Below are 20,123 nucleotides of genomic sequence, written 5' to 3'. Positions count from 1 at the left end.
GGCCGTGTCAGCGAGAGCAGGACCCTGCACGCCCTGCAGAATCACAGCTAAACCTGCTCTTTTTTGCCTGTAAGAAGAAAAATACCTTGTTTTTTCCCCGAGTTTTGCAAGCGGAGGAAGGTGGTTCGGAGGGCTGGGTATTTTTTAATCTCTGGAGTGTGGCAGAGCAGTAAATCTTGCATTATGCTCCAAAGAGCATCAGGCTCGGGCTTCATTTTGATCTCAGATTAGACTCCTGAAGCAATGAATCTTCCATCACGGAGGCCATTACCGACAGAGCTCTCCTTCATTTTGGACTGCTTTATCCCTGATTGTGTTATCAAACTGATCTCCAGCCTTCCTGCAGCTGCACGGGCTCGGCGGGCCCGCCGGCTCCTCAAATATTCATGGGCCAGAGGAGCAGGAGCGCGGGACAGCGGGAGGAGCGGGACAGCGGGAGGAGCGGGACAGCGGGAGCGCGGAGCACAGCGCCCGTTGCAGCCCCAGGCCCCGGCGCCCGAGTCCCTCCCAGTCGCACTTGGCCACCAGACGCAGACGGAGCGGGACGGGGACCCAGCTCAAACCCGCTGCAGCACACGGGGAGAAACCCGGCCTCTCAGATCACGTTAAAACCCTGCGATCCGTTAGGATCTCAAATTACCGTATGCAAATCGTGATAATTTAAAGGCATTTATAGCATTCAAGTTAAAAAGTCCATGAATATTGAAAAATGCTTAAGTGCCAAGTTAAATGACAATTTTCAAAACACACTAAGGAGATCTGATCGTAACAAACCAGTCCCATGAAATACCATATCTATCATCAACTTTTTAATTACCAATTGATCAACATGTAGACAGTGTAATAGCTTTCAGCTTTTAATTACTGAACTATCAAAATTCCAACCAAAAAAGGAACCTCCAGAGATGAAACTGTAATGCTTGATTATTCATCGCTACATAATGAATGATTTGTTTTTAAACAAGATGTCAAGTTCCTCATGTAATCCATCTGGATGTGTGACTCCGCAAAGCTCGCACTGCCCATACTAACTACCCGGGGCTCCCGTTCTCCTTCGCTCCTGACCTCCCAACTGAAGGGTTTTCTTGGTTTTTCACCCTTGAAGGCAAAACATTCCGGAATCGAGGGGCCGAAAGGCAAACGAACTGCAAATACACCGTGCGCCAAACCCAGCGAGCCAGTGTTCCCCCTGCCTGGAGGGACAGACGCTCCTCGCAGTGGGTCTGTGCTCCCAGCCCCAAAACACAGGTACACCTGCCTGCCGTCCCGCTCATCACATCACAGTGACCACGGATACACCCGCCCACCACCCTGCTCCTCACACCGCGGTGACCACGGATACACCCGCCCGCCGCCCCGCTCCTCACACCGCGGTGACCACGGATACACCCGCCCGCCGCCCCGCTCCTACATCGCGGTGACCACGGATACACCCGCCCACCGCCCCGCTCCTACATCGCGGTGACCACGGATACACCCGACTGCCGCCCCGCTCCTCACACCGCGGTGACCACGGATACACCCGCCCGCCGCCCCGCTCCTCACACCGCGGTGACCACGGATACACCCGCCCGCCGCCCCGCTCCTCACACCGCGGTGACCACGGATACACCCGCCCGCCGCCCCGCTCCTACATCGCGGTGACCACGGATACACCCGACTGCCGCCCCGCTCCTCACACCGCGGTGACCACGGGTACACCCGCCCGCCGCCCCGCTCCTCACACCGCGGTGACCACGGATACACCCGCCCGCCGCCCCGCTCCTCACACCGCGGTGACCACGGATACACCTGCCCGCCGCCCCGCTCCTCACACCGCAGCCCCGGGGGAGGATCTGCCAAATCTGGGCTTCCTGCGCTCTGAGATACATTGCCCACAAACACCCATTCACAAACGCAAGGGATCCAGGCAGGTATGCAAAGCATTCTGGAAGCAATCCGCTAAACACCGGCAGTTCATGCAGAGCACATTAGTCAATTAAAAGAAACGAGTAGCAAATAATGCATTTGTTCCTCCAGCCCCAGTGGCAACATCGACATCGCTCGCCGCAGCCCCCGTGTGCAGCCCTACAGATGTTTGCTATGCACATCATCCCCAAAGAGTTATTCCACATAACGGCATCTGTTCACACACACACACAAAAAGGAACAAGAACCTTTTGTTTTTGCTTCGTTGCAGCCTCGGAACCGCAGTTGTTGCCAGACAATACCCAACAACATTTCAGCGCTAAACAACGCGCTGCAGCCGCCGCGAGGCTGCGGTGTGAGCACAGAGAGCGCCCGTGCCCGGAGCCGCTCGTACGGAGCCTGCGCTTCCCCGGGAAACCCGGCCATCCGTCCAGGAGCCGTGAGCACTCATGACAACAATATCTATCAACACTTCCCATATTTACAACTAAATCATGTAAATACGAGTCAGCTCTACTCCGCATGCTGATAATCTGGACAAATGAGGGCTGAGAAAAGCCACTCCAAGAGGAGACCGAGCACAACACATCACTCACGGTGAGAAATACAGATGGTGGCTCTGGTGAAGCTGCCAAGGGAGCAAAACCAGGGCAGGGGCTGCAGAGCACCCCATCACCCCACAGCAGCAGAATTCAGGGCACCCCGGTCACCCCGTCACCCCACAGCAGCAGAATTCAGGGCACCCCGGTCACCCCGTCACCCCACAGCAGCAGAATTCAGGGCACCCCGGTCACCCCGTCACCCCACAGCAGCAGAATTCAGGGCACCCCGTCACACATAGAAATATGGACAAGCTGCTTCAACACCCACCCAGAGCTCTACACTGTTTGAATTCCTTATAAATCCCAGGAACCCATTTAAAATGAAAAGACACCAATTTCACAGGTGCTTCCCCCCCCAGGATTTACCATTTTATGACGCTTATTAAGCCGACAGAAATTACTCTTTAGCTGGTTCATTCAAATGCAACTTCTAGGGAGGTTTAGGCAAACCATCTCCCGGACGTGAACAAATCAGCTGAGCAAGGAGAAGTTATTCTGTAGGTAATTTGATATGTTGGCACAACAAGCACACCGACTTATCCAAACTTTCGCAGTTTTGGATTCCACCTTTAATCGCCACCAGTCCACGTCACAGCACATTTTCTCCGCAGCCAAGAGCTGCGTTTCCAGGGGTGTCCGCGGTGAATTCGGGGGCAGTTTGCAGCGCACGGCGCAGTTCTGGGCAGTGACACCCAGCAGGAGCAGGAACAGCCCCCACCATGTTCCACCAACACTCCGGAGCCGCGCGCACCCGTTAATTCCAGCACTAAACCCCTTCATCCCGAGCAGAGAAAGCAGCTCCGCTGGGCCCTCCCCAGGAACACGGGCAGATGCCCAGGCTTAAAATAGCTTCACTAATCCTTACTTATTTACCGCAGGATAACCGAGGCTGGTCCCCGCTCCAGGGCAGGATTTATAGCGATGGGAGAGCGTGGGGAGGAGGCCCCGGCACGGCGGGACCGCTCCGAGGGGCGGCTGGGGCCGAGATGTGTGGGTCCGCACACCCGGCAGCCCCCGGGAGACCCCACTGCACTCCCAGCCTGGGACCCGCGCGCCCAGCGCGTTCCTCTGCCCCTCTGGGTGTGCAGCGCTCTGCCACAACACAGCAGCGCGATTTCGGGGTGGGGGCGGGAAGGAGAGGGGGCACAGAAGAGGAAACAGCTGAATGCAGATACAACAGGTGTCCACAAAATACTTATTCTTGCAAGAAACTCAAAAACAAGGCAATTCTACAGGAAACACTGAAATCATGTTTATCAAGCTCTGGCTAAGGACAACCTCCCCCATCTCCAACAGGAACGGGATCAATAGGCCTGCGTGACCTCAGCACAAACCAAACAGGAACAAGCACCCCACACGGCTCTCTCTGCCCCACGGCACCTCGGCGCTGCTCCCACAGCCATGCGGCGTGGGACCCAGAGCCGCAGAGCCCACGCACCCAGCAGCCCGCAGGAGGGAGGCAGCGCAGAGCCGAGCATCCAAAACCCCGCCACATCGGTGGTTTGCCACAAACCCTCTGTTTGCAAGGCTCTGGATATTCCCATATAGCAATAAACGATCTGCCTGCGAGTATTCTCTGTATTTCTTGTCTCCGAGTTGCTCCCTCGTCCTGGGGGAGCGGGAAGGGAACGGCGTTAATCTCCCATCCATCTCGCTTTAATCTTCGCTCTCACCCAGACAAGATGCGGCTGCGCCTCACATGCTGAAGCAGCGATACCTGGCAGTTATGGATTCGGGGAGAGTTGATTAAACGTAAGTTCTGTTAGAGATTATATGGAACGATTAAGAGTATCAGACCTTTAAGTCGAACGAGAAACTGCTAATGTGGACGGAGCTCAAACCCCGCAGCACAGGAGCCACTTTCAGCAGTTCTGCCCACAGGGTTAATGAGCAATGTCTCTTTTGGAGCCCCTTCAGACCAGAACCCGAGCGAGGAGGAAGAGAGACGGTCCCTAACCGTGACGCAGCAGAAAGCGGCAGTCGTGGTCCAGCGCCCCGCGCCCTCACCTGGGCAGCCGCGGAGCCATTCGCAAGTGAAGGTCAGAAGTGAAAAGTTACGTGACCAAGCAGAAACTACACAGTTTTATCACACCGAGAAGAATCTCCAATGGCACCTCCGGACAAGGAGCAGGTTCCACAGGTCCTGCCTCGGCAGGGTGGCTCCGAACGGCCCTGGCGTGCCCCGAGCACCCCCGAGCACCCCCCGAGCAGCCCTCCAGCTGGCAGAGCCGCTCGCTGCCTGACAAGCCCCCCCGGTTCTGACGGTTGTCACCCGCTGCCCCCAGCGCCACGAGCCTGGGCAGCTGTCACCGCCAAACGATAACAACGAACGGCATCGTTCGGGATCGCGGCGCCAGCGACGGCACCGGCTGATCCAGGAGCCTAACCGAACACGGCAGGAGCAGCGATCCACGAATGCCGTAAGAGCTGCTGACACCCACAGCACCGCGGCACGCGCTCCCGTTACGAAGAGCTCCCGCAGCGCCCGCGCTCCAGCCAGCTAAAAACAGCGTCTCATCTCGGAGCAGCGGGGAAGCAAGCGGGGGGCTCTGCTCCCACCGAGCTCTTCCAGTTTCACAACCCGTGTTCGCATCAGCTAATGCGGATAAAGATACCAAAGAGGCAAGTAACAGGAGCACAAACAGCTCAAATCACGTTTTCAAGCAAAATAGCTCAGAATACAAATAAAAAAAAACCCTAAGTCAGACCAACTGTTCTTTAAGTGCAAATAATTAAGGTCTTCATGACAACAAAGCCAGTTAGAATTAGCTGAGCAGCCTCAGAACCTACCTCCAGGGACAACACAAATTTCTGTGCTTGTCCTGTTGCTTCAGCAACTTGGGTTTGTCCAACCCCAACGTGAGCGCACGGCCGGATCAGCTCCGGCACAGCTGGATCAGCCCTGGCACAGCCGGATCAGCCCTGGCACAGCCGGATCAGCCCTGGCACAGCCGGAGCCATCGCCCGCAGTGGTGCTGGCAGACACACCACGGGCTGGGGGCACCAGGGACACATCCAGCCACAGCGCTCCCGGAGCCTGCCCAGTGCCAATCTGGTCTCATGCTGCCCGTGAAAACTCACATCTCTAAGTACTGTCACTGCTCTGGCAGAAAGGTGCGTTCTGCAGCAAATCCCGAGATACCTGGGGTGCGAGCTCACAGGAGCATCGTGTTTGGGATCAGCACGAGCGCATCTTTGTGAACGGGAGCCCGGCGCTGCCAGATCCGCCGGCGGCTCGGGGAACACCACCACACTTCCCCTCCACAAGCTCCGAGATTGTAAATGTGACCATGTTTGCTCCTCCATATCTGCCCTGGGCTGGCGCTGCCACGGAGGGGAGGGGGCGACAGGGACCTCCTTGGGCAGGACCCCAAAACAGGCAGCGCTGTCACAAAAGGACGAGCCACGCGGAACCGGCCCCAGGCTGCCAGAGGCAGCGGCTGCACGTGCGGCCGGTGCACAACACCGAGGACCCGACAGCGTTTCCAGCAGTACAGAAATACCCAGAAAATCAAAACTAAAGAGATTTTTTCCAGTGAAGCTACAGCCCACAAAAGTTTCGTATTTCCGAGCAAAGAGATGTGCTTAAGTGTCACTTTGATCCTTTATGCTGGTGCCTTAATGGGGTCTCAAGTCTTGTAATAGATTCACCTTGAGAATTCAGTAAGGTCAGAATGGGTTTAATACTCAAGTTCTTAAACCACAGAAGAGCGTGATCAATTAAAACCAAACCATTGGGTAAAAATAGCACTGGCCCAGCCCCACGAAGGGACATCATTGATCTAGAATAACCGGGCGCGCAGGCCAATAAAAGCTCCTGGCACAACCGAGTCGCGTGTTTCAAATACAAGAAAAGCCACTGACCACATGGAAAGAGTTCGGCACCAATTACAACGAGCCATCGCTGCTCCTTGTCTATTTTTATCGTGCACAATAATGTATCTGGAAAGGGCGAACGGGAGTGACCCGAAAGTCGGGTTTTCCAGACCCCCTACGGCACCACATCCCTGCGGGGATCCCCAGCGTCCCCTCGACGCCGCACACAGCGAGAGCCCCGCGGGCAAGAGCAGGAAAACCAAGGGGTCCAAGGGGAAATGGGCGCACGAGGCCGCGGAACGGCTGTGACCGTGGCCAGAAGGGCTGAGGGGCTGCGGAGCAGCCGGGGCTCGCCCTGCCCTCGGGTCAGAGCACGGATCATCCAAACGCGGCCGTGGCTGCGGCACCAGCCGCCGCGCTCCGACGTGCTCCGTGTCACACAGCCCCTTCGATCGCCAGCGCGCCGACTGAAGCCTCGGGATGTTTTCCTTCAGCAAACGCCCGCCACAGAGCAAACCCCTCCTCTTCCAGCCGCGCTCCCCCCGGAGCCGGAGCGGCCAAGGCGGCGCTGGACGACCTTCAAAGCTGCTGCGGCGGAGCTCCCGTCAACCACAGCACAGCTGCCGGCTGCAGCGCGCAATTAAATCCCCGGGAAAGCAACTGATTTATGAAACTTAAACAAGTACATACCACTCGTAATTACAACATTCCACCTAAGGTCTCTCCTTCATTGCAGGTTTCCAAACAGAGTCTCTTTATTTAGTGTTGGTGGGTTTGCACCACTAGAGAACACACGATACTCCCCGGAGGAACAGACAAGTTGTTTTTCCATGTAGCATCCATCCCATTCCTCAGAAGAGATACAGATGGCATGTCCAGTTTTGCTTGTGCTCTTAAACCACTGCAAAGCACGTGCTGGCCGGCCGGGCCCCAGCCCTGGATCCCGCTCGGGGGACACGGAGCCCCGGTGCGACGCAGCAGCGCGGCCACGTGCTGCCCAACAGCACAGCGGGCACCGGCTGGCAAAGCTCCTTCTCAAAGGATGGCAACAACCTCTGCAAAAACTGGCATCAAACAGAAACATCCAGAAAAATACGCCTGCATAGAGTAGCAGGAAGCATATTATTTTTCTTTTTGGCAAAGGTCCTCTCAGGAACATTTAAACGGTCGCTGCAAACAGACAGCGCATCCAGGCTGACCCAAGCACTGCGCTCTGGCCAGGCACGGGGCGAGGGAATGGAGCCATTTCGGTGCAGAGCCCCGTCCCAGTCCTGGCACGGCGGAGCGGGGACAACGACCCCCGAGGCCACCGGCAGCGCCTCTGGTCACACACCAGGAACAGAGACAAAGGATGCGGCGAGGCGGCGGCAGCGGCGCAGCAGCAGGTCGGGCTCCCCGGGGAGCGGGCTCTTCTCCAGCCGCCCGTCTGTCCCTCCAGCCTCCTGTGCCAGACAAACGGCAGCGCCAAGGAGCGTCCCAATGGCCGGTCCACATCCAATATTGACCGTGTCCATGCAGCCGGTGACACCGGCAGCTGCGCCCTCCTTGTGGAGCAGCAGAGCTGCCTCCCCGTGCGCCCATCCTCGGGAGCCTCCTTGGCAGCGGTTTCCAACCAGATTGTCGTGCTTATAAACCTGCGCTCAGCTGCCTACACGCAAGACAAATGAGCCCAAGCTGCAACCCAGACGGATGGCTGTGTTCACCAGCCCTGCCTCGTTCGTCGCATGCAGAACGCAGGCCCGCGCGCTCGAGGCGGGAGCTGAGCCGCGTCGGGAGCCGCTGCAGACCAGAGCCCTCTCGCCTGTGCGCAAAGGCTCCTTGGAAACTCGCTCCGTGTTTACGTACAAAGGAGTCAGGTTAACAGCCTCGGTGGGAGCGCTTGCTGCGCTCGAGAGGGTCCGTCACTGGCCTCATTCGGGGCTTGCTTGATGTTGGCAGATAGAGCCTGCGAGCGTCAGCGCATCGCAGCCGACGCCGGCTCCGAACGCCTCCCACGGCCTCAGCCCCAAAGTTGTTCTTTCTCAGCTGCTGTCAGACAGATGCTGGTTCCAGCCCAGCGCTGGCTGCCTCTCAATGTTTGCTCAAATCCTTCCTCAACTCCCTCCCTACTTTGCAGGGGTGTTATGAAGTTTAATTAACTGTAAAGCATTGAGATCAGATTAAAAGGTGCCAAAGAAATGCACAGATTCATCTCCAGTTACCGGCTTAGTTTAAACCGAGCCTGAGCATTGCCTCTCGCCGTTCCAACCGTCCTGCTTCAAGGGGGTGGCCAAGGCACCGCGGCACGCTGCGGGCCCCGGGATGCCACCGCGGTGGTGACACGGCGCTCAGCATCGCGCCTCGGGCAGCGCCCGCGCGGGGACACGGCGGCAGCTCTGCACCCACCGCCAGACGCTGCTGCCACCGCGCCGCTGCTCTCCTCCCAGACCACTGAAGCCAACAAATCAATAGCTCCGAAAAGGCGGGGGAAATGGGAAAAAAATGGAGCTTTTCGGCCTTAAAGAAATTTTGTGTAAACGGCATTAAAGTGGGAGGTCCGGGGTTTTATCCTGTGACTCACAGCAGAGCACCAAAAGCACAAGGCAGCATCTCCCACCACCAGCGTCACAATCGCAGCTCAAGCTGTGCGGTGCTTTTCACCGCTGGAAACCCCGGCTGCACAGGTCAGGCACACGCGTTTGAATCCAGCATCCAGCTTTTGTTTCCCTTCAGCTGCTTTGCTATTCTACAGCACTTGTTATGCCCATTAGCTGGGCGGTGATTAACAGCCTTACCCTATCCGAGTATCACACCAGCCTTCAGCTACAAACAGCTCTTAAGAGAAAGGATTGGAAATGCAAGGCGAGGTACCAAGAGTCAGACAGCAAAACAAAGAATGATGGTGCCCGTCCTGCAACGGGGCTTTTATTGCTAATGCAGGTGTCTCTAAACGGTGGGGTCTGCAGGTCAACCCGGTGGGCAACTCACTCCGCATTGAGCCAAACCGAACGTAAATTCTGCAAAAAGCACCTTGCGACAAAACACCAGAAAAACTAGAAGAACGCGGCAACTACAGGAACATCTGGGCGGCTGCTCCAGGCGCGGGCGAGTCGCACCGAGGCAACGCCGGCGTTTCCCCCCTCGCCACGGAGCGCGGAGGCCGCCGCTCGGAGCCGCCGCTCCCGGCCACTCCGATGGCTCCGTCCCCAACACAGCGCTGCCCTCGGGACTGCCCAGACCAGCCCAACGCCGCGCTAGCAGGCAGAGCCATTTCCACGGCCAGAGCTGCCCTTCGAGCAGCAGCCCCCGGCCCCGTTTGGACGGCGCCGATCTCTCGCCGAGGGAGAACGAGCGGAAAACGCCAGCGGCTCTCTGCCCCCACCGCCATCCTCCAGCGAGGCCATCGGGGAAGAGCGGGGAGAGCGCGCACAGCCCGCCTGTGAATGCAGCTCTTTGTTCGGCCGAGCTGCCTGCTCCTGCATCCCCCCCGTTTCCTACCAGTTAAATTCAACAGACCGCTCAATGGCCCCCTTGTTCTGCCCAAAACGTCCCGGGCAGACGCAGCGCGTCCCCTCGCCGCTCCAGCCGCCAAGGGAGCCCTGTGCCTCCCGGTGACACTCGGGAAATACAAAGTGGGGTCGGAGGGACGAGCGTTCTGTGGCAGCGGGGCCGCGAGCGCCGGTCCGAGCTGCGGGGCTGGGGGCGGCGCGGGGTCCGCGCTGCGCCGGGCGGGGAACGGCGGCTCGGGAGCCCCTTTCGCCACCATTACTGACCGGCTGCTCCACGGGGGCTGCGCGGGCGCTCCCCACTCACCCGGGCTGCCAGCGGGGAAGCGTTTTCGGGGCGGGGTGGGGGGGGGGGGGGGTGTGGACGGCGGTGCCACCGCAGGGGGAGGCGACGGGGGAGAGGGAGAGGACAGAGAGGAAGGAGAGGACGGAGGGAAAGGAAGCGCCTCGGAAGTTGCGCTCGGATTCCAACAGGTTCCCCGCTCCCGCGGGCAGCGCGACCGTGGTGCAACATCCCCCGGTGCAGCAGTCCCAGTGCAGCCCCCCGCTGCAGCCGCCCCCGCCGCCGCCGCGGAAAGCACCGAGGAGAGAGGGCAGAGGGGGCCGCGCGCACGGTAATTAGTTTTTAATTGGGAGGCGGCTCGCGGAGCCCACGGGCAGGGGGAGAAGCCGCTTCCATGGTAACCGGCACCGCTGCCCGCGCCGCCCCGACACGCGCGGCCGCTCCCGCCGCCCCCCGCCCCGGGACCACCGTCCGGCCCGGCGGCCCGCAGACCCCGCCGCGCGCACCCGAGCGGCTCCCGGCCCCCCCCGCCTCGCTCCCCTCCCGGGGCCGCCCCCGCAGGCCCCGGCGGCGCTCGGCGGCGCCCCCCCGCGGGCGGGGCGGGCGGGCCCTACCTGCGGGGATGAGGGCGGCGGCGCAGAGCAGCAGGAGCAGCGGCGGGAGGAGCCCCGGGGCGCCGCGGGCCGCGGGGCCGCTGTGCTGGGCGCGACCCGCCATCTCGGGCACCTGCTCCGTTCTGCCGCGCCGGCACCTAGCGACCGCGCGCGCCGCTAATGAGATGCGCCGCGTCAGCGCGCCGGGGGCGGGGCCGCGCCGGGACACGCCCACCGCGCCAGGGGCCGGGGGCAAAGTGCCGGGCGCGGCGCGGGGCGCAGGGGCGCGGCGGGGACGGGGTCCCGGGGGTCCGTCCCGGTACCGCTGTCCCAGCGCCGCCGCCTAGCAGCGGGCCGACCCGCCAGCATCCTCCTCCCGGGGGCTCCATCCTCCCCGCATCCTCCCGCTGCGTCCCAAACCCCCCAGCATCCTGCTCCCCGGGTCCAGCGCTCCCCAGCATCGGGCTCCCGGGCTCCCCGCCCGGGCATTCTCGTCCCGGGGACCCCCGGTGCCCCCGCTGCGGCCGCCGCCCCGCTCCGCCGGCCCGCTCCGCTGGAGGCGGTGTTGAGCCTTCTCCGGCCCCGGGGGCGCGGAGGGGCCGCAGCCCCGGGAAGCGATGGGGGCTCGGCCACCCCGGCCCGGAGGAAAAAATAAAGAATAAAATAAAAAACAACCTTTTCCGCTGATTTTTCATCCCTGCGACGGTTTTGACGGGGTTTAAAGTGAGTAAATGAGCAAATAAACCAAAATGGCGCCTCCCTAGCGCTAAGCCGAGCCTTAACAGCCGGGCCCAGGGCGGGTTCAGCCCTCCCGGACAGGGACCGAGTCCTCCCGCCCGCCCACGGCGCCAGAAATACCGCGGGCCTGCGCAAGCGCCAGCACAGGGTGTCACATACGTCCGACGTTATTAATTAGGTTATTCCAAGCTAACTCGAGGCAGGTGAGTTGTCAGTTTGACTTTATCATCCTGCCTCCTGCCGTGAAACCGCTCGGGGCAAGCACTGAGGCACAGGCAGGGGCTGGGCAGAGCCGTCCCCCCGATTGCGAAACCGGGCTGGTTTCAGCCACGAGCTGCTCGGAAAAAGCAAAATGCCACCCAAAATGTCTCTCTCGGTCTATAAGCAAGCGAGTCTGAGCCCGCGACACCAACCCCCTCTCCGCAGAGCAGCTCCCTTTGCCTCTGTGCCATCCTGCACCCGGCTCTCCTGTCTGTCTCCTTTTAATTACATGGTTTAGACCCTTTTGTACGATATCATACATTGCGACCCACTGCGGCTCAAACGTCACATTGAAAGACAACCCGTATTAACTAAAAAGGTTTATAATAATTTAAGTATTCATAGAGCGCAGCACAATAAGTAGTAGGAAATACAATTTGCATAATAAATATCAATATCACAACAGCTAAAACAAACCATGACAAATTATCTGCTGCGAAATGACCAGGAGATTATAGAGTGGAAATTGCAAATCCTGAACTCTAGGAAATGAGTCCCCAACCTCCCGCGTCTCGCTCAGCAGATGCGACGGAGCTCGTGCCGCGCTGAGCCCGGCTCCGCTCCTGCTGGAAGCGCCTCGGCGCCCTCCACGGCGCCGCAGCCTGAGTTTCGAGAGGAGAGCGGTTCCTCTGTCCTGGAAGCTCAGCCTCAGCTGATTTGTCACTGTGTGTTCAGCGGTTCCGATTGCCAAGCACGAGCCCCTGGCAGTGATGGAAAGCTGTGTCACGTCACGGCGCGGGTGGCCGGGGACAGCGGCTCACACGGGAGCGGGGCTGATGGAGCCTGACCCGGCCCGCAGACACAGCTGGTGGCATCGCGGGCGCTACATGACAACGTGGCTGCCCCAGCGCCACATCCCGCTGACGAGCGGCCACTGGTTCTGTGACCCATGTCCCACGGGAGGATGCAGGATGCTGCGGAGCCAGCTCCATGCCCAGCGCAGAGCCAGCCCCATGCCCAGCGCAGAGCCAGCTCCATGCCCAGCGCAGAGCCAGCTCCATGCCCAGCGCAGAGCCAGCCCCATGCCCAGCGCAGAGCCAGCTCCATGCCCAGCGCAGAGCCAGCTCCATGCCCAGCGCAGAGCCAGCCCCATGCCCAGCGCAGAGCCAGCGAGCCCGGCAGCACGCGGAGCAGCAGCCGCAGCTTTAGTGACCCCGGAACAGCTCAGGTTTCCGCCTGGCCGGGTCAGGAACGGCAGGAATTTGTCCCGGGGGCCTCGCCGGTGCCACTTGCCGACATCCTTCAGATGTGTCATCCCTGCTCCCCCCAGCCGCAACGAGCACATCTCAAAGAGCAGATGGTGTTTTTGCATTTTAAAACCGATAATCAATTGTTTGTTATAATAATTCAGCTTTTGAGTCAGCAGCAGAAATGAACTCCAAACCGAGATCTCCAGTGTGTGGTGGAGTTCCAGGGATAGAGCCAAGCCCGCGGATTGAAACCCATCGGAGATGAGTGACGGAGTCCACGGGTACCCTGCCTTCCAGAACGGACCTTTGGCCACCCACTGCAATGGGCCCGTGCAGCGCCGCAAACGCCCCAGCCAGAGACAAACTGGTCCCAGTACAAACCAGTGCTGGTCCTGTTGCCGCTGTTGGGATGGCGCTGGATGATGCCACCCAACTCGCAGCCAGTTCTAAGTGACTGACATCGGTGATGTCCATTGCAGAGGTTACGGCAGCCCTTGTTTTCAGACGGGTTTACCAAACCAATGACCAATTAACGACTGTTTCTGAGTTCCGCACAGCAGGGCAAAGGGAAACGGGGTCGCTCACCCCCAGCTTTGCCGTTTGTTCCCCACGCCAGCCTAAGGAGGGGAAAAGCCTAAAGAAGGCCGGGCTTTCGGCTCCAAAGGACCGAGATGCAGAACGAAGCTCCAACGAGCTCTGGAGCCTCAGACTGGAGCTGCTAGAGACACCCAGGCCAAAAGGATTCCTCCGGTGTTTGTCTGTTCTGCATTTTCTGTCAGGAGAAATAAAACAGCTGTCGATCTGGGGAAAAACGCCGCTCCGAAATTTTCAAAGAGCTGCATGCAATTTTAGCCACACGATTCACACGAAAGCCAGCATGGGGCTAAATCCCGTGTAACTCTCTGAAAACGGAGGAGTCTATCGGAAGGGAGCCAGAGAAGGGATAACCACGGTACAGCACTGCCGACTGAACGCCCGTTTCGGCGCTGCCGGGCCGGTTGTGTCCAGGCACAGACGCAAAGCCCCTTTGCAGCCCCTCGTGCTGTGGCCAAGCTGCCACGTGCCACGCTCACCCTCGGCAAACCCAGGCCCTTAGTTACAGCACAAAGAGCTCCCCATAGATTGTATTTAGGTATTTATCTAACGCGCCGAGCGATGCGTTTGTCCAGAACAGTAAAAGGTGCCAGAGAGATGCCGAAGCGCCACGTTCCCATCACGTGTTTGGGGTAACGCACCCGCAGCCGGATCAAGAGCAGCCCCTGGGCTTGGCTGCGCCGTGGCGCCGGGCGCCTGGGGTTCGCACAGGAGGGATGGCGTGTTGTGAGGTTATCCAAAAACCCAGTGCCGAACCAATAACCGAAACCAGCGTTTATACACGTGTGCCACGTGTTGGCTTCAGCGCCCTGGGGACAAACGGCGCGGGCGCAGAGCGCGGCAACACCGAGAGCAGCAACACGGGCTGTGCGAAGCGCCTGTGCCGAGCACCCACTGTAAGTACCGCGTTTTCATTTATAGTTTACAGAATTTCCTCCGACACCCACTGGCTATGACATTGCTTTGGCTTCTCCTGCACGGGGGGGGCCTGGCTTTAAATTTCTTTTTTTGTTTTGAGAGCTGAAAGATTAAATTTAATTATTTTTAAGCCACAAGTGTGACAATAAAACAAAGAAGTCTTTTGATTTTGGAGCGATCCTATTGAGGATCTGAAGGGCTGTCATCAGTGCAGCATCAGTCTTCATTATCTGATGCTTTTTTCAATTGGCAGAGCTTTACAGAGAACACCGCTCTTTCAACAGGGTGATAAAGGGGGATTTGAAATCGCCAGCGTCCCAGCCGGCGCGCACCTCCGACGCTGCGGCTGCGGCTTCGCGCTCGCTGCTCTCAACTCCGCCTTTCATCTTTTCATAAAAAAGCCGTGCAGATGCGATTTTTTGCTCAGCTAAAACCTTTGTTAAAAAAAACACCACCAAAAACCCCCAAGGAACAACAGACACCACAAGCAGAAAAGTTCTCTCCAATGAAAGCCTCTGGCGTGTATTTACCCGGGACTGGCCAGAAAACCTGAGCCATTTCCATGCCGCCCATGGCTGACGCATGGCAGCGCCTGCATGGCACGGGAACGCAAAGCCTGGGTTTAAGCTGGGTTTAACCAAACCGGCGCAGGGAGCAGCTCACGGGCTGGGACCTTGGCGGCCGGGTCGCCCGGTGCCCGACGCGCGCAGAAACCCGCCCGCTCTCCATCACCCCCGGCGCAGCCAGAGAGCTCCGGCTCCAGCGCCCGGCGCTGCCGGAGCACGGTGAGACCTTTCAGGTGGTTTGAAAGAAACCAGATTATTCCCCAGCGTAAGGATGAAGCACGAAAACCTGAGCCAGCCTGGCTCCCCTGCTGCTCTAACCTCTTTACTACTGGATAATGAGCAATGAGCTATAATTTAGGTTTTTTTAATTTATTTCTTATTTTTTAAAACACAGATCCAATTGAAGAAGGAGAGGGACAAATCACTTTATAGTCTTGCATCATCTTTCCTGCAGATGAGTCTCTAATGCACCCGCGCCATAAAACTCAGGAACTGTGCCCTCTGCATGTTGTTGTGACAAATTTCAAATCAAGAGGGTGCTTGAATTGGATTTATTACAATTGGAAGACAAGAAACTGTAATCTTTATGAGCCAATGACACAGAGCCTTATAATAAGAGAATGAAGTATCATTTTAAATGTAAAGCAAATTAGATTACCGGGGTCAAACCCTTCCGCAGAGACATCACGTCTTCAGAGCGCCTCTCGCATTTGACATCCTCTGTTCAGGTTTCGCATTAGCATTTTAGTGGTTTTTAAATACGTTTAATATTCTTATGGGAGCAAAGCGCCTGAAGAGTCGAGCCATGGGGGCGGCGGGGCCGGGGGAGGAGCCCGCGGCGCTGGGGGCCGGGAAACGCGGCCGCGGGGAGGGAGCTCTCCTGCTCCACCAGTGACGACCCACTGGGACCAGTTTGGGTTCCCCGTGCCCAGCCCAAAACCCAAAAACCAGCATGGAACCACGAGCAGGCGGCACAGCAGCCGCCTTCACCGCGGCTTTGGAAAGACGCCGCAGCACCGGTCAGAGCTGCTGAGGTCACGCTGTGCGTTCTGCCCGGTGGGGCCCGCGAGCGGAGCCCCGGAGGAGCACACGCGCAGCTCCCGGGGCCACGGCGCGCCCGGCGCAGCCGCCGCTATTGGCACAGCGGAGGAGCGTTTTCCCTCCGCGTCGCGGTTCCCTGCAGCGTCTCCTTCGCAAGGGACACCTGAAGCTGCAAGAGGCAGCAAGTCCCGGCCCTCCAAGTCAGGCTGACGCGATGAAAGGGCTGCGGGCGAACGCCTGAGCACGCCGTGCAAAACTTGGGCTGTTCCTCTGATTTAAGAGGCTTCACATCTTAATCATCTGTCAACACGGCATGTAACCAAGCCGGGTGCAGAGGAGAGGGCTCCCAAAAGGGATACAAACATCGCACATGAAAGAAAAGCCTTACTTAGCCTAGAGGGAATTTCAAATTAGGTACAACATTACTTCAGCTTGCACTGTCAAGAGCGGTTAGATGTTCATTGACTTCTTTTGTAGCAGTGGGGTTCGCCTTTGAAGAATGCACCAGCATCTTCACCTTCAGCTGGCGTCTGCGAGCTCCGGCTCCCTTTCCGCGCTGAAAAGGCGAAAGGACCCAGGTGTCCTCCCCTTGCCGCCTGCCCTGCTTTCCCCGAGAAAAACCCTTTGTGGCTATCAGCAGAAACAGCTGGGCCGGAGCAGGCCTGGAGGCGCACAGCGTCTGCCCACGGACAAACAACAGGAAAATCCCGCTGTGCACCTTCCTCAGGGTGAAACACACACAGCTCGGAGAGTGGTCTCTCAAGGACCACAAACTCGTTTTCTTAGGCAAAATGCTTTGCCTGGCTGGGGAAGAAACACGGCCCTGCTGGGGCTCTCGAGGGCAAACCGGGGTGGGTAGATCTCCCAAAGGATTGTGGACTTTGTGAATAACAAAAGCATCGCCGGGTTTGCAGGTCACCCGCTGAGATGAAGGTACCACGGTGGGATGGACGAGATCCAGAATCCCCGAGCAGGGGATGCTCCTCAGCATCCCACAGTGTCCTGCATCCCCCACTGCTCCTCAGCATCCCGCATCATCCCACATCCCCCACTGCATCCCACAGTGTCCTGCATCCCCCACCGCATGCCGCATCCCCCACTGCTCCTCAGCATCCCGCAGGGTCCCGCATCCCCCACCGCATCCCGCAGCATCCCAGCGCATCCCGCGTCCCCCGCCCCGCTGCCCACGCAGCAGCTCCGCACACCGAGCCGTTACATCCCCAGCACACACAAACACGCTCGCATATACACACACAGCGTGTTAAACCTGCGGCTTCACCTAATAATTGCGGGGCTTTTGTAAGCTTGTCTCAACTTGCCGACAGCTACAGAGCAAAACATAATTCGTTAACTCTACGTGAGTATTAAAGAACAAAGCTGGAACTCCCATACAATTATATTTTATCTCAGAGCAAGGTGAAATCATTAGATATTAGTGAGGTGCAGTGGCATAAAAATGATGTGTTAGCGGGGGTTCATTACATTGTATTTTCAGAGCCAGGAAGATCAATGCGTTCATGCATCATGAATTAGTCGCATGCCTTCGTCTTCCCTGCTCTCCGGAAACCCAACATGATCCATCGCCAGCCATACATCATTGTTTCAGCTTTGCACATTAATGACAAAGCCACGGTTTCCACTTGTCAAGCTGACCAGCTGCATTTTTCTGCACAAGACAAAAAAAATCCAGAGGAGGAGGAAGAGGGTCATTTCTGGGCCAGGCTTTGCAGTAAATTTCAGCCCTTCAAACCTCTCCTTTCTCTGCAGATCCATCACGTTTATAATCTGTGCCTCAGCGTGCTCTGCTTGCCTGTCCCCAAGCCTGGAACAGCTCGGGGAGATGGGAAGAATAAATCCATTAAGCAACTCTGCCGAGTTCCCTTCTGCCCGCGCGGAGCTTCGCTCCGTCCCGGCGACCGGGACCGTCTGGCCCGTGCCTGGACCAAAGGGCTCCCAGCGCCGCGTAACCGCAGAGACCCCTCTGCTCCCTCCCTGCCGGGCACCGAGAAACGCCCTTTCCCGAGCCGCGCGCCAGTGTGAGCCCATGAGCCGGTGAGCCCGCTCCGAGAGCCATGCGCCAGTGTGAGCCCATGAGCCGGTGAGCCGCCTCGGCTCCTTCGCGGTTCCCCCAGGTACCCAGGCCTGGAGATGCTGCCACCCCTCTCGCTGCCTTTTCTCACTGCTGGGCAGGGCAACTGTCCCTTTTTTCGTCCTGCATAACCTCATGACACGTTTGAGCCTCCCCTTTCCCTCTCGACCGCTCTACCGCTGCATACTGCTGGTAATCACAGAGGTGCAAATGAAGGAGATGGCTGGGGGGGGCTCCTCCCAGCCACTGCACTGGAATGGTCCCCGAGACCACAGCAGAGCCAGCCAGGACTGTCACCGGACTGTCCCACCCCAGAGCATCTCCGGGATGCTGTTGTCCCCGTCCCACAGCCCGGGCACTGTGCCCCAGAGCAGCTCATGGCGACCCCGCAGAAAGCGGGACAGCACAACACGTCACAGCTGGGTCTGCATCACGGACACATCCCTTCCCGCGAGCACCCGCTGTCCCGCCGTCCCGCTGTCCCGTGGTCCCGCACGGCGCCTCGGGGCCCACGGGGTGACGTTTGCTTATTTAAACATTGATCAGGGTGTTTGAAACGTGACAACGTGCCAATACTTTCCATGTTCCATGACAGATGGCTGCAGGGATGCGGGGCTAATGCTGCTCCCGGTAACTCACCAACGCTCTCAACGCTTGGCTCAGCTCTTTGGGGCAAATAGCTTATTTCCTGGCCTCGGATGCTTTCAGGGTAATGGTGCAGCCGTGGCCGGGGGCTGCAGGCCCTCGCAAATGACATTTGGGTTTGCAGGGACTCAGCCTGACCCCTGGATCAGCCGCTGCTGCCGAACCACACACCGCGTTACCGGGGGCACCGCAGACCTGCCCATCAGCACAAACATCCATTGGGATCCAAACCACAGTGTCACCCCATCAGAGACCCGCGGGTCCCTGCCGGGCTCTGAGCACCCAGCCCTCCCCATCAGGAGGGAGCTGCTCATCCTGCCGTGCCCTGCCCACGCTTCCCACGCCCACAGTCCCCTGTCCGTCCGTCTGTCCCCCGTCCATCCCTCATCCCCTGTGCCAGCCGGTGCCCTTGCCGTGGCCACCGGCCGTGGGGAGCCTTTCACTGCCTCTTTGTTGGTTTTAAACAATGACTGTTGCAGAGCTATTTTCGCCTCTCTCCCCGCTCCCCCCTCTCTCCAGCACTGGGGCCTATTTTAAAAACAACAAAAATCAATGGTTTCAGATAGCGTGGTACTCAAAGTGACCTTTCCAACAGCAGCCGGAGCCAGGTCACCACAAATTGTGCTCTCCTCCCCCGCAGAACATGAAAGCCTTTTCATTTCTGTCTGAAGGGCTGGGGAAGAGCGCGGCTGTTTTGAGGACATCCACTCTGAGCCCGCACAGTAACCGGTGCCTCCGTGCTCCCCGCGGCAGCGTCGCCCTGATGTGACCAGCAGCCTGATTATTTCTTGGCCACCCTATTTTTGTGCTTTGGGCAGCGGCCACAAGAGCCGGCGGCCACGGGCCAGGGAAGCGGGCAAACCCGAGCGCGCGGTGCCGGGCGCCTCTGCGGGCAGGCGGCCCACGGAACGCGCCCAGCGGGAGAGACGCAGCTTGGGAAGCCCAGGAACCTTTGCAGGGCCGTAACCAGGCAGGTATTTTGCATACTGTGAAACCAGAAACCTCACTTTCTCGCCCTCCAGTATGTAGCTCTCGCATGCACCACTGAACTCCTGTGCCTGCCACGACTGCAACATTAGGGAGCATCGTACTGTGAATCACACGTACCCAACGGCAGCCAACGCCGCAGCCCCCAGCCTGCGGGTGGGAAGCAGAAGTCGCTCTGCTGGACCCAACAGGGTCCCGGCGTTCACCAGGACATGAAACAACCCGTCACGGCTTCCCCCGCACACCAGCGACACCTCTGTCCCTCCCCGGGCTCCGAACGCCACGTCCAGCCAGCTCGTTAGTGCTCTAAAATTAATCCACAGAGCAGAAGAGATCTGCACAGCGGAAAAGTGCAGCACTGTGTGGACGCAGCTTGGAGAAGCTGTTTGCTCTGCACGGCGCGCATC

The 20,123-nt window shown here is 58.7% G+C and overlaps 2 protein-coding genes across 2 annotated transcripts in view; both read right to left on the bottom strand.

The window, feature by feature from the left end:
• The window catches only part of CADM1 (cell adhesion molecule 1), a gene marked incomplete at both ends in the record, with an annotated part of 94,602 nt that extends 83,791 nt beyond the window's left edge, over nucleotides 1–10,811 (bottom strand). Inside the window, one exon of the mRNA XM_080358078.1 lies at nucleotides 10,709–10,811. Within this exon, the coding sequence (XP_080214204.1) occupies nucleotides 10,709–10,811 (103 nt within the window). The remainder of the gene's footprint in view (nucleotides 1–10,708) is intronic.
• USP28 (ubiquitin specific peptidase 28) overlaps nucleotides 1–20,123 on the bottom strand; it is a gene marked incomplete at both ends in the record, with an annotated part of 269,710 nt that overhangs the window by 218,568 nt on the left and 31,019 nt on the right. The window lies entirely within an intron of this gene.

The sequence above is a fragment of the Nesoenas mayeri genome, assembly GCF_963082525.1.
Source record: "Nesoenas mayeri genome assembly, chromosome: 22".
Classification (NCBI taxonomy): Eukaryota; Metazoa; Chordata; class Aves; order Columbiformes; family Columbidae; genus Nesoenas; species Nesoenas mayeri.
This window is presented reverse-complemented; position numbering and strand designations above follow the sequence as displayed.